A 14,458-nucleotide genomic window follows, 5' to 3' on the forward strand; every position below is an offset into this window, starting at 1 on the left:
ACTATAATGGAACAGAGGTGGGGGGAGGGAAATCCAAGAAGGAGGGGACATATGTTTACGTATAACTGATCCACTTCATTGTATAGCAGAGACTAACACAACATTGTAAAGCAATTATATTCCAATAAAAATGTATATATAATGGAATAAATGTACATATATATTATTCTATTATATTTTGTACACATCTACATAAATATATGTGCATGATTATACGGTTGTTTTGTTTCGTGAGGAACACATGGATGGGAAGCATTCAAGTCCCTGTATAAATGACTGTATCTTCCTAGTTTTTATTTTAGAGTCAGATAACTTCCTCTCACAACTTTGACGACAGGGCTGCAGTACCTTGCTGATCTTAAAGTCTGACATTGTCGACTTTGGACCCTTTGTAAGTTACCAAATTTCTTTCTTCCTCTCTGAAAGTTTTTAGAGTTTGGGATTCTCATTAGCTGGCTTTCATTAGATTATGCTGTGTAACAACCTCAGAATCTTAGTAGCTTACAACACTACATATTTATTTCCTGCTCATGGTACTGGTGGTGGCTGTAGTTTGGCTGTTTTGGTCTGCTCCAGGTATTGGGTTGATAATGGACTCCTTTATCTCCTGGTTCAGGGATCCAGGCTAAAGGAGAAGCTTCCATAGGGGCTATGCCCTGCTGACTGAGGACACAGAACAGTAGGCCTGGGGGAAGCTTACAGTGCTCCTAGAATCTTCTACTCAGGAGCAGTACAGGTCATGTCTGTTCATAATTTGATGCTTAAGGCAAATCCCTGGGTTGAGTGAATCACAGGGAAGGGGCTAAATAAGGCTTCTCCTTGGAATTCTGATTTTTTTTTTCCTAGGAGGTGTCCAGAAATAAATCAGCTCCTTAATTTTTTCAAAAAAATTCAGCTTGTATAACGCAATTTATGGGCCTCCCCAGTGACTCAGCAATAAAAAATCTGCCTGCAAAGCAGGAATTGCAGGTTCAGTCCCTGGGTCAGGAAGATTCCCTGGAAGAGGGCATGGCAAGCCACTCCAGTATTCTTGCCTGGAGAATCCCATGGATAGAGGAGTCTGGCAGGCTATGGCCTTGGGGTCACAAAGAGCTGGACACAACTGAAGCAACTGAGCACGCATGCACAAAGCACTTTGTGGGTCACAGTCTTTACAAAACATTGAAAGAGAATTTAATAGCAGTGGTACACACACACACACACACACACACAAACACACACACAACCTTAAAATTTGAATTTGGACATTTGCAAGTATAAAGCTCCTCTGACTCCCTTTCCTTGGGGGCCTTTTGGCTTCCACTTCTCCCCTGCAACAACTGTACATCTTGCTTTCCTGTCTGTCCTCCTATCTCTCCTCCTCACCCTCTCCCTCTTCAGTTCTTGGAATTTGGGGATTGATACTCTGGAACTCGAGCAGAAGTGCGGGACCTGAGCGAAGAAGATTAAAAGTGCTTGTCTCAGTTATCTTTTGCTGCCTAACAAACCACCCCAAAACTTAGCGGCTGAAAGCAAAAGCCATTTTATTATCTCAATCCTGTGGGTGAGCTGGAGCCCAGCAGAATGTCAGTTTCACTGGTTTCCTGTGGGGCATCTGGCTGGTGCAGTCAGACAGCGGTGGGACTAGACCATCCAGATGGTTCCACTCACAGGTCTGGCTGGGAGGCTGGGCTCAGGTGGGCCTCTCTCTCCACCCCTTAACACCAGGTCCTTTCTCCTGGTGAGCTCTCCACAAAATACCTCCAGCAGGCCTCCTATTAATACACACTTGCTCAAGGCTGCAAAATGCACAAGAGCATAAGTTACCAGGCCTTCCTAAAGCCTCGGCCCAGAATAGGTAGGCTGTCACTTCTGCCACTTTCTGCTGGTTAAAGTGAATCCCAGGGCCAGCCCACGTTCAGTGTGGCAGGGGAAACACAGAAGGCTGCTGTGCTGGGGGCCACCTTTGAAGAGAGACACCACAATGCTTTAACACAAGTTCATAGCATTCATGCCTTTGTTAAGTAAACTCATAAGGTAGTAATAACGTGGCATTATTCAATACTAAAGTATTGATTTTAAGCTGAATTGCTATTATTACTTTGTTTTTGTCTGTTGACTGAAGATTTTGATCACTTTGACTCCTCATTTCCACCTTCTTTCCCTTCCAAATAGATTCAGTGTGATTTAGTTCCTCTGCTGGATGATACCTTTAGACCTTTAATTGATTTTTTAATCAGTCAACTACTCTCAGCTCATAAGGTGAGAGACGCTTATCACACCATCATCTCTCCTCCCTCTATTTAACTTCCGTCTGCTGTAATTTGCAGCATTGGGGTTGATCGCTTGGTTCTGCTGTGTTCTGCAGTTAGTGTTGCAATTAGACTTGTTTCCCATTCCTCTCTGTAGATTAATTCTGAAAGTTCAAATACAATATGCAGTCAAGGCAGGCCTTGGGGACCACTGTGAGAACTCAGACTCGGATTCTGAATAAGATGAAGATCCCTTCGAATTCTCTTCTGCTGTGTCCTCTGCCTTGACTCCGCTGGCCGCCTGCAATCGATGTTTCCTAAATGAAAGAAAAGGAGGGGAAAGAAAAGAAGGGGAGGGGAAAGTTTATGGAAATTTTAATCCACCACACCTGCTTCGGAGAGAGTGAAAGTTAAAGGTCAGGTGATCTCACCAGGAGTACCATGCTGCTAAGTCGCTTCAGTCGTGTCCTACCCTCAGCGACCCCATGGACCGCAGCCTTCCAGGCTCCTCCGTCCATGGGATTTTCCAGGCAAGAGTACTGGAGTGGGTCGCCATTGCCTTCTCCGAGGAGTACCATAGAGGATCGTATAGTACTGCTCACTGCACATCGGAACGGAAAGGTATGACTATATTCCCTTTTTTCCTAAATGTTGGCATGCAAAAAAAATGTATATATATTAACTCTCATTTGATTAACATCTTAGGTGTGTATAGAATTCTGTGTTAGAAATATCTTCCCATAAACTTCCTGGTGGTCCAGTGGTTAAGACTCCATGCTCCCAATGCAGGGGACATGGGTTCAATCCCTGGTCAGGGAACTAAGATCCAACATGTTACACAGTGCAGCCAAGGGGAAAAAATTTTTTCCTCTTAATTTTAAAGGCCTTGTTTCTCAGTATTCTAGCATCCAACCACACTGACAAGAAATACCAGGTAAATTTGATTTTCGTTTCTTAACAGATTATCTGTTTTTGCTTTTGCTTGAGTCCGTTTTCTCTATTCTTTCAAACTTTAGTGCTCCTCTCTATATTTAGTCTTCAGAATTTCTACGAGTTTGCTTCAGAACAGTACGAGTTTCCTTCCTCCTTCCCTCCCTCCCTTCTTCCTTCCTTTACGTCTTTCGGAGCTGGAAAATGCTTATATTATTTGTTTTTATCGTTTTCTTTTCTCTGTTTTCCATTTCGAGTCAGGTGATGGGCCACTTGGATTGATCCTCCATATCTCATAACCTTTCTGTCATATTTTCTTTCTCTTTAGTCTAAATTCATTTGTTTCCATCATGGTCTCTTCTGTTTCCGAGTTTTCCTCATAAATCTGCCTATGCATGCAAAGTTGGTGATGGCTTCTCTTAAAGGCAAACAGCTGAGGACCAGGCTGGAGCTCCTAATGCCAATGCTGGGGGTGGGGTGGGGGGGCCTTGTTCTACTATTACAAAGCCATTCCATTAGAGGGACCCCTCTACTTAGTGTCAGGGTTGGGTGGAGAGAGAAACACTTCTTGCCAGGTGTGGCTGTGTGGTGCCGGGGAGGCAGGGGGGCAGGGCTGTCTGTCCATCGTGCAGATGGGAATGGATTCTGGTCTCTCCAGCTCTCTGTCTTACTTCCTCTTCCTACCTGGCATTTCCAAGCCATCTCCCCTAGGTTCTTCAAGGCATATTCTGCTTTCTCCAGAGCTGTATCCCACTGGCCCATACTCCATGCTGTAACTCTTTCCAAACTGCATTTAGCCTCTCTTCATCCATTTGCTGTCTTGCATAGACCAGGGGCTTCTCTGGTGGCTCAGTGGTAAGGAATCCGCCTTCAGTGCAGGAGACACAGGGGACTGGGGTTCAATCCCTGGGAGAGGAAGTGGCACTCCAGTACTCTTGCCTGGAGAATTCCATGGACGGAGTCTCAGAGAGTCAGACACAACTGAAGACACACACAGTCCACACAGACCTGTTGAAATCTCTCCTCTGCTGTGGCTTCCCCTCCAGTTCTCTTTATCACCCCAGATTTCTTCGAAGCTACTCATGCAGAGAGCCTGAAGTCTATCATCATTTCTCTTCTTAGAAACCACAGCATCATATAGAAGGGAAAAGGTGAAAATAGCTAATATTTGAGGAACCATTTTCTTCCTCTCCCTGCGTTCCTTTCTTGTTCCCTCAAGTAGCATCTACAATCTTTTGAGAGAGTGGAGAGTGAGCCTCCACCTTTTCTTCCTCCTTAGCTCACCCACTCTTTCTGAAGAGGAGTAAATTATCTGAGGGGTGAGGTCAGGAAAAGAGTCTGACTTGTGGCTACATGCTTTCTTGTCTTTCTAGCCTGTCCTCAGCACACCCTAATTCTCTCTCTCTTTAGCAGATTGTGTCAACGAGTCCAATGTTAGCTAGCCAAGAGCAGTGAAACAGTCCTGGGGTTTGTCTGCTGAGACAGTTTCTCCATCTAGAAAAGAAAGTGGTATCATTACCCATTTCTGATGGTACTACCCTTCGATTTTATTAAACTTGTATTGCTGCTGCTAAGTTGCTTCAGTCGTGTCCGATTCTGTGCGACCCCATAGACGGAAGCCCACCAGGCTCCCCCGTCCCTGGGATTCTCCAGGCAAGAACACTGGAGTGGGTTGCCATTTCCTTCTCCAATGCATGAAAGTGAAAAGTGAAAAAAGTGAAGTCGCTCAGTCGTGTCCAACTCTTAGTGACCCCATGAACTGCAGCCTACCAGGCTCCTCCGTCTATGGGATTCTCCAGGCAAGAGTACTGGAGTGGGGTGCCATTGCCTTCTCCGAAACTTGTATTAAATTTTATTAAATATTTTTTATCCATTTAGAGCTTAAGTGCAGGGTGCTTACAAGGAGTATATTAGAGTGATGAATGGATTTCTTGGTTTGGGATGGACTTGAGCCAAACAGAACATAAGAGTTGTACCAAATTATCTCCAAGTCATTCTGGTATATTTTATGATTCGCAAAGTGGAAATAAATATCTTCAGAGTTCAGAAAAAGCAAAATGTCACAACAAAGTGTAACAAGGTAACTTGATGTGAGATCGGACCCCAGAATGTTTTGAACTCTTAATGGAGAGAGACTGAGAAAGAATAGATTGGACTTAGTTTAGGCTGACACGGACCTCATAAGGGGTAACCCCATAGACTATAGTTCGCCAGGCTCCTCTGTCCATAGGATTCTCCAGGCAAGAATACTGGAGTGGAGAGCCATTCCCTTCTTGAGGATAAGGGATATAATTTATGACTAAATAACACAGACATTGAGAAATACACTGACATCACATTATTTGCCATTGGGTTTTTCCCTCTGTCAGGGAGATTTCCCATAAAGGAAATTGATATTCCACTATTGACCATCCTTACATCAGATAAAGAAAGACTCAAAGCGCTTTCATTACAGGGTGGAGCCTAGAAGGGAAAGCAATAAAGCAAAGCAAGGTGGGGCTGATGCGGGCGCTGAAGACTGATCTGCTAGGCTGGTGTCTCACAGTGATTCCTTCCTTTGTCCCCAAATTGTCTGCAATGTCTCATTAAACATTATAGCCTGGTATTGATGTACAGTGAACAAGAGCTTTCATATAGCCATGATGAAGCAATTAAGGGAAGACCAGTCAAGGGATAATAGCCAAAGTGCCTTCAGTGGAGTAAAAACATAACATCTATTAATAAGGAGACTCCAAAATCCAGTGGTTCAAACTACTTTGAAGTTGGCTGCCGCTGCTGCTGCTGCTAAGTTGCTTCAGTCGTGTCCGCCTCTGTGCGACCCCATAGAGGACCCCACCAGGCTCCCCCATCCCTGGGATTCTCCAGGCAAGAGTACTGGAGTGGGTTGCCATTGCCTTCTCCTTAAAGTTGGCTACTCTGTCACATGACGGTCCAAGCTGGGAATTCCAAGTGAATGCACAGTTCTCCACGGAAACACTCGGGGACCTGTGTTGGTGGGGGCACTGACGTCCTTTATATGTAGCTTTCAAGGTCAGGCTCATCATTACTTACTTACCAAGTAAGCCAAAAGGAAGAGTGAGGAGGGAAAGTCCAAGACCAAGAATTTCCTCTTGAGTAAGGGAGACGGAACTTTCCCACATCACCCTTACTCTTGTTCCATTGGTCGGAGCTTTGTCAGCTTAACCAGGAGCAAGGGAGCCTGGGGGCAGTATGCTCTCTGTCTGGGCAGGCATGTCTTGGCTACATCTCTTTTCTACAGAAAAGAGAGTCCTTAGATTTTGATGGGCAGCCTGCTTGCTCTGCTGCTAGGGTCCCAGCAGAGACCAGATGATGCCTGTGGAGTGATGGGCTCAGCAAGGGGGCCATGGTGCCAAAGGGTACCAGAGTAGAAGACAAGAGAAACATATTCAGGGTCTTGCCTGAGGCAGGAAGAGCTGGGGAACACTTAAAAGGGGTTAATTTCACGCAACAAAGTTGGCAGGGATTCATCACCCAAAATGGAATGAAGATTTTTTTTTCCCCCTTTGCTTTATTGAGAGACAGTGTGAGAACAAGAGGTTTGGGATGAGAGCCTGGGCTTAAACCTTAGTTCTACCTGCCACTTAACAGCTTTGAAGTTAGAGCATTCATTTTCTTTTTTTTTTTTTTACATTTTTTTTTCTTATGTCCTTTTTTTTAACATTTTTATTTTATTTTATTTTATTTTTAATTTTTTTAATTTTAATTTTAAAATCTTTAATTCTTACATGCGTTCCCAAACATGACCGCCCCCCCTCTCACCTCCCTCCCCACAACATCTCTCTGGGTCAGTTTCCTCACCTGCCAACTGATAAGACCCTGCCTCCTTAGCTTACAAGATTGTTGAGTCAAGTGAAACAGGATTTTAAAATCCTTTGTAAACAATAAACTATCAGCCAAATATAAAAGTGTTCATAATCCTAATAAACTTAGTTGGCTTGATCTGCTATGAAATAACATAATGGAAGAACTGAAGCAAACAAAAACCTCAAAACCTATAGACCTTTGGCAAACTCTCCCTTGGTGGCTCAGATGGTAAAGAATCTGCCTGCAATGTGTGAGACCTGGGTTCGATCCCTGGGTCAGGAAGATCCCCAAGAGGAGGGCCTGGCAACCCATTCTAGCATTCTTACCTGAAGAATCCCCAAGGACAGAGGAGCCTGGTGGGCTGCAGTCCATGGGCTTGCAAAGAGCCAGACATGACTGAGCAACTAAGCACACACAGCCTGCAAGTGGGAATCCTGGGTTGAACTTAGTGGCTGGTAGTTTTCAAGCTGACTCAGGCCCATTTTGGAATGAGGCAAGGTTTGTATAAAAATTTTATTCAAGGATCATAAATCTAAAGGAACTAAGACAGATGCCTTTTTTTTTTTTTTCCATTTTTGCCATTTGGATACGTGGCCAGTAGGCACCCACTTATCTAGCAGCATTGTTGTGAGCCTACTACAGTCTTCCTTTGGCAGGTTTGGGTAAGTAAACAACTTTGGAAGTGATACCTTCACCATTCATCTCCAGCTTCTAGTGAGCGTCTCTAAGACACAGAACCTCTCTGTTTAAATTACATTTTAAAAAGGCAAAAAAGAAGAAGACTCCCAAATAAACCCCAAACCAAAATGCCAGCGATAAAGAGTGAAAGAAGAAGATCAAATGATTTTTTTTCCCCTGGAAGCTCTTCTTCAAACGACTCTAACATCTTGAACCTATCTCCTTAGCGACTCAATGTGTTATCTGAGGCAGCCGTCAGTAAACTGTGAGAAAGACCATTTGCCTCTGTCTCCAGAACTTTTGTACACAATCACCTTTGCACTCATAAGGCACTGAGACCTATGGCAGCTTTACTTTTTCCTTTACCCTAATCTGTTCCCAGGAAAGAATTTGAAGGAGTCATTCTTCTTGGGGTATCTGTAATTAGTAAAGCATAACAGTTTACTTCTTTTTCAACATTTAACAAGGCGAAAGTTTAAGCCAAAGAAGTAAATCTCTACTTGTGAAATTTCAGGCATGTCAACTGAGTAATTGTTTCCATTTCTCAAAAGTCTCAAAAGCCTTGTTATAAGTTGTATCTTTGCCAATTTGTTAAATGAAGAATGATATCTTCTGGTTTTTTATTTGTATTTCCTTTAATTGTGAGCTTTTTAAAAAATTATAAGCTTTTCATGTGTTATTGCCACTTGTGTGTTTCCTTTGAATGTTGCTCATTGCTGGCCTTCAGTTGCTTAGTGGGAGAGCACAGGGTAGGAAGTGAAAATACCTGGGAATCAGCTCAAACCACACACCTCAGGCCTCAGTTTCCTCAAAATGCAGGAGACTGGTCTAGGGAACCATGATGCTTTCTAAAAGCTCTAAAATGCACAACTGGCTTCACAATGAACAGTTTTCTATAATTTTTTCTTAACAATAGTAAATCTAATAGATAAAAGTAAAACCAGAGCCAAAATCTTCTACTGTCCTTCCAGGCTTAATAAACAAATAGGAGTGATTCGTCTGTAGCCTGTGTTTGCATCAACCAAGCCAATTTGCATCAATCTCTTGGGCCTGTACCTCTTCTGACTAATTTCAAGGTGAGTTCTTACCTGAGGCCTTTATTTGCCTGAGCTATGTTTATAGAAATTAGCTTCATAATTGGCTTTCTTAGACTTTATCTACTACATTTACCTTAAGCGTGAGAATAAGGCTACATTAGATTGCATCTGTGTTGTTTAAATACTATATACAACCTTGACAGGCACAATGCGGTTCAAGTGATAAACTGTTAAAATAAAATGAGTACCTGACACTCACGTGATTAAATTGAGACACATCAATAGCAGTGAGTAGTGGCTAAAATACCATAATTTTGGTAAACAGCATATTTATCTAAAATCCTACTTTTTTCCTTTTCCATCATGGTTTATTACAGGATATTAAATATAGTTTCCTGTGCTATACAGTAGGACTTTGTTGTTTATCCATTATCTATATGACAGTTTGCAAACCATCCACTGCCCCCTCCCCCTTGGCAACCACAAGTCTGTTTTCTGTGTCTGTGAGTCTATTTCACAGATAAATTCATATGTGTCCTGTTTTTTTTTTAATTTTTTAATTGAAGTATAGTTGAATTACAATGTTTTATTAATTGCTACTGTACAGCAGCAACTCTGTTTTATATATCTAAGTATATATATATATATATACATTCTTTTTCATATTCTTTTCCATTATGGTTTATCACAGGATAGTGAGCTATACTGGAGAAGGCAATGGCACCCCACTCCAATACTCTTGCCTGGAAAATCCCATGGATGGAGGAGCCTGGTAGGCTGCAGTCCATGGGGTCGCTGAGTCGGACACAACTGAGTGACTTCACTTTCACTTTTCACTTTCATGCATTGGAGAAGTAAACAGCAACCCACTCCAGTGTTCTTGCCTGGAGAATCCCAGGGACAGGGGAGCCTGGTGGGCTTCCGTCTATGGGGTCACACAGAGTCGGACAGCGACTTAACAGCAGCAGCAGTGAGCTATACTGTAGGACCTTGTTGTTTATCCATTCTGTGTATACCAGTTTGCATCTGTTAATCCAAAATTCCCAGTCCAACCCTCTTTTACCTCCCACACTCTTGGCAACCACAAATCTATTTTCAATAGATTGAGCCCCTGGTTCTGTTTCATAGATAGATTGATTTGTGTCATATTTTAGATTCCACATATAAGCAATGTCATATGATACTTGTCTTTCTCTTTCTGACTTACATTGTGTAGTATAATAATCTCTGGGTCCATTCATGTCTCTGTAAATGGCATTATTTCTTTTTTATGACTGAGAAATATTCCATTATAGATACACACCACAACTTCTTTATCCATTCACCTGTTGATGGACATTTATGTCGTTTCCGTGTCTTGGCTATTGTAAATGGTGCTGCTATGATCATAGGGGTGCGTGTAGCTTTTTGAACTATAGTTTTGTCCAAATATACGCCTAGGAGTGGGATTGTTAGATCATATAGCAACTCTTTTTAGTTTATTGAGGAGCCTCCATGCTGTTTTCCATAGTGGCTGCATCAATTTACATTTCCACCAGCAGTGTAGAAGGGTTCTCTCTAAAATCCAACTTTGGAAATGGGTAAATAGAAATTACTGCACCCAGACTAAGATTTTCCTAGTGTAGGTTCTACTTGGTGAAGAAGGATGAAATTCTAAATGCAAAGGTCTAAAAACTCTAGACTTTTAACTCCTACATACAAAGGGATATACTATTCTCAACAGATTGTTTCTTCCTGATTTTTGTTGTTTCTTTTGAAAAATTGCTGGAAAAATATCTTACATTTGCCTGTTTTCAACAATCTAGTCCAGAATGAAACAGGCAAAGTTAGAAATGATATTGAGAACTAGGAAGTTAAATAATAACTAAAGCTCTCTAGAGTTATCCTGTCCAATAAATTACCATAATGTGAGCCCTTGAGATGTGGGTCTTTCTAACTGAAAGGTACTTAAGTGTAGGATATGCTCTGGATTTTACAGATGCTATGAAAAAAGAGAATGTAAAATATCTCATTAATAATTTTTATCAATTACACATTAAATAGTATTTTTAATATATGAGTTTAAAAAGCTTTAGCATTTACTCCTAATATATCTATATTTACCAACTTTTAACAATATACCTACAAACACCAAGCTAAATCAGGTAGATCAGAAATATTTATTTTAGCTATTATTGATACAAAAATTTTGCTCTTATGAAAAATATTATTAGGGATAATAATATTAATAAAAGCAATATATTTGAATATGCCCAGTTGTTTTGTTTTTATTTTTTGGTTTTTTGACCTATAGGATTTTAGTTACCCAACCAGGGATTGAACCTGCGCCCTCAGCAGTGAAAGCATGGCGTCCTAGCCACTGGATCATCAGGGAATTCCCCACAAATGTGACTTTTTATTTGACACTTTGCAATGAAACAAAGTCTAGTTCTGAGTTCATTTTTTCCTAATATGTTCTTCAAATTCTATCAAAGCTAAAAACTACTTCAAAACAATATGTAGAAATACATTATTGGCTAAACTTACCAAGGAGAAGGAAATGGCAACCCATTCCAGTATTCTTGCCTGGAAAATCCCCTGGACAAAGGAGCCTGGCAGGCTATAGTTCATGGGGTCGCAAAGAGTCAGACACAACTGAGCGACTTCACTTAAGTTTGCTAAATCATAGTACTTATTTTTCAGTCCTACTAACAATTATGTAAATGTTTTGCTGAATCTGGTTAGGAAAGTTTTCCATTTTCCCTAAAGTCAACAGCTATTCTTGGAAATTAACTGAATATTGTCAAATTCTTATTTTTAACAAGTATATTTAAAACCTACTGAAACTCTTCCTTTATAAGATTTTTAGACATGTTAGAAATTCCACTTCCAACTTTTTTCATATGTGTACATATGCAGGTTTTTATTTAAAGGCATAATTATATTGTTTGAGGTATTTAAAAAGTCATATAATGACTGGGATCCACTTAAATGAGGTACCTGCCGCTGCTGCTGCTGCTGCTGCTAAGTGGCTTCAGTCATGTCCGACTCTGTGCAACCCCATAGACGGCAGCCCACCAGGCTCTGCTGTCCCTGGGATTCTCCAGGCAAGAACACTGGAGTGGGTTGCCATTTCCTTCTCTAATGCATGAAAGTGAAAAGTGAAAGTGAAGTCGTGAAGTCGTGTCCAACTCTTAGTGACCCCACGGACTGCAGCCTACCAGGCTCCTCCATCCATGGGATTTTCCAGGCAAGAGTACTGGAGTGGGTTGCCATTTCCTTCTCCAAGGCATGAAAGTGAAAAGTGAAAGTGAAGTCACTCAGTAGTGTCCGACTCTTAGAGACTCCATGGACTGCAGCCGACCAGGCTCCTCCATCCATGGGATTTTCCAGGCAAGAGTACTGGAGTGGGGTGCCATTGCCTTCTCTGAAATGAAGTACCTAAAATAGACAAATTAATGCAGAAAGTAGAATAGTGCTTACTAATAGAGGCTGGGAAATAGGGAGTTATTATTTAATGGATATAGAGTTTCAGTTTGGGTTGTTGAAAAACTTCTGAAAGTAGAGGGTGGTGATGGTTTCATCACATGTGTGCGTGCCTGCTCAGTCATGTCCAACTCTTTGTGAACCTATGGAATGTAGCCCTCCAGGCTCCTCTGTCCATGGGATTTTTCCAGGCAAGAATACTGGAGTGGGTTGCTATTTCTTCCTTCAGGAAATCTTCCGGACCCTGGAATCAAACCTGTGTCTCCTACATCACTTGGCGAATTCTTTACCACTGCACCACCTGGCAAGACCACATCACACTGTGAATGTACTGAATTGCATACTTAGAAATAGTTAAATGGTAAATTTTACCACAATTTAAAAAAAGTAAAAAAGGGAGCAAACTACTGATACACGAACAATGCAAGCAAGAGGCTTGTCATTTCCATGACATTATGCTGAGCAAAAGAATCCAGACACAAAAAGGAGAGTACGTAATGCACAATTCCATTTACACTGGTTCAAAGCAAGTGTATCCATCTAACTTACAGTAATAGAAATCCTAACAGCGGTTACCTGAAGTTAGGCTGGAGTGAAGATTGATTGAAAAAGGACACAATGGAAATTTCCAGAGTGATGAAAATGCCCTATATCTTGATTGGTGTTACCCAGGTGCCAACTGAAAATGACACACAACTGAAAAATTCAGAATTATGTTTTATTTGGGGACATTACTGAGGACTATACAGCCTGAGAACCAGCCTCTCACATAGTTCCGAGGAATCGTTTCAAAGATGTAAGGGAGGAGCCGGAATATATAGGAATTTTTCCTGGAAAAAAACAGAAACAAATGTGTAGTCAAACAGCAAAAGATTACTGTTAATGCCACACACACACACACAAAAGTTGTTTGAGTTGACATCTCAGGTTAATGATTTTAGTGCCTTTCTATGTATGGAAAGCCACAAGAGCCTGAGTTGTAATTATTGCTTTGATATATATGCATTTTAACTGTCTGGAGCCAGTGCTTAGTCTATCTTCATTCTGAAATCCCCTCAGGATGCTGACTAGGGGGACTGCAGTGGCTGATGACTTGATGCAGGGCGTAATTGGTTGTTTACCTGAATGGCAAGCAACATTCTTTGTTTCCTGAAATGGCAGACAGCGTTGTTCGTCCACACAGGTACATGCAATTGTCAAAACTCCTGGAACTTTATGTCTAGTATTCCTGTACTGAGTTCTATGAAACAATATGATGAAATAAAAATAAAATCAGTGAAAATGTTTTAAACTGAAAATAAAATTAAAAAAATAAGAGTCATGATACATTACAAAATAAAATGGTACAATGAAAGACTGCTTCAAGAATTCAAGACATCCCTGATAGTCCAGTGATTAAGATTCCATGCTTCTATTGCAGGAGGTGTGAGTTCAGACCCTGGTCAGGTGAACTACACATGCCACGTGGCATGGCCAAATGTATATGTGTGTATATATATACACACATACATATATACTGCTTTAAGAATTAAGGTTTTTTTTTTAAAAAATAACCAGAGCTCACCTCCTTAGCACTCAGGGGATATCAACCTGAAAAATGCACAACTCTCAAGAAAACCTTAAAATATGTTCCACTATGTTTTGTTTTTGTTTGTTTGCTCTAGCTATTGAATAACATTCAGCAGGAAAGAAACTGAACTAGCAGAGAATGTTAATCTCAACCCCAAAGTATAGTCCCCTATTATCCACAGTTTTGCTTTCTGAAGCTTTAGTCACCTGAAGTTAATAGTGGTATGAAAAGCTGAATGGAAAATTCCAGAAATAAATTGTTGGCTGTTCTGAGTAGTGGGATGAAATCCTGCGCCCACCTGCTCTGTCCCACCCGGGACGTGATTCATCCCCTTGTCCAGTGCGTCTCTGCCTGATAATCACCTAGTAGTGATCTCGGTCATCAGCTTGGCTGTGAAGTATCCCAGTGCTTGCATTTAAGTCACACTTATTTAGTAATAAAGACTTCCCTGGTGGCTCAGACGGTAAAAGCATCTGCCTACAATGCGGGAGACCTGGGTTCAATCCCTGGGTCGGGAAGATCCCCTGGAGAAGGAAATGACAGCCCACTCCAGTACTCTTGCCTGGGAAATCCCATGGACGGAGAAGCCTGGTAGGCTACAGTCTGTGGGGTCACAAATAGTCGGACACGACTGAGTGACTTCACTTTCACTTTCACTATTTAGTAATAGTCTCAAAGTATAAGAGTAGTGATGCTGAGAATTTGAATATACGAAAGAAAAG

The 14,458-nt window shown here is 41.4% G+C and overlaps 1 protein-coding gene across 2 annotated transcripts in view; it reads left to right on the forward strand.

Moving 5' to 3' along the window:
- Positions 1 to 14,458, forward strand: part of SOS1 (SOS Ras/Rac guanine nucleotide exchange factor 1) — a 192,563-nt gene that overhangs the window by 15,290 nt on the left and 162,815 nt on the right. The window contains exons 2-4 of one of the 2 annotated variants that reach the window (XM_060412240.1): positions 2,389 to 2,852; positions 8,636 to 8,740; positions 13,226 to 13,349. In XM_060412240.1, coding sequence (XP_060268223.1) covers positions 13,321 to 13,349 — 29 coding nt within the window. In that variant the 5' untranslated portion in view covers positions 2,389 to 2,852; positions 8,636 to 8,740; positions 13,226 to 13,320. Of the gene's footprint in view, positions 1 to 2,310; positions 2,853 to 8,635; positions 8,741 to 13,225; positions 13,350 to 14,458 lie in introns of those variants that run through there. The other variant, XM_060412241.1, reaches the window with a different exon arrangement.

This window comes from Ovis aries, chromosome 3 (assembly GCF_016772045.2).
Source record: "Ovis aries strain OAR_USU_Benz2616 breed Rambouillet chromosome 3, ARS-UI_Ramb_v3.0, whole genome shotgun sequence".
Lineage (NCBI taxonomy): Eukaryota > Metazoa > Chordata > Mammalia > Artiodactyla > Bovidae > Ovis > Ovis aries.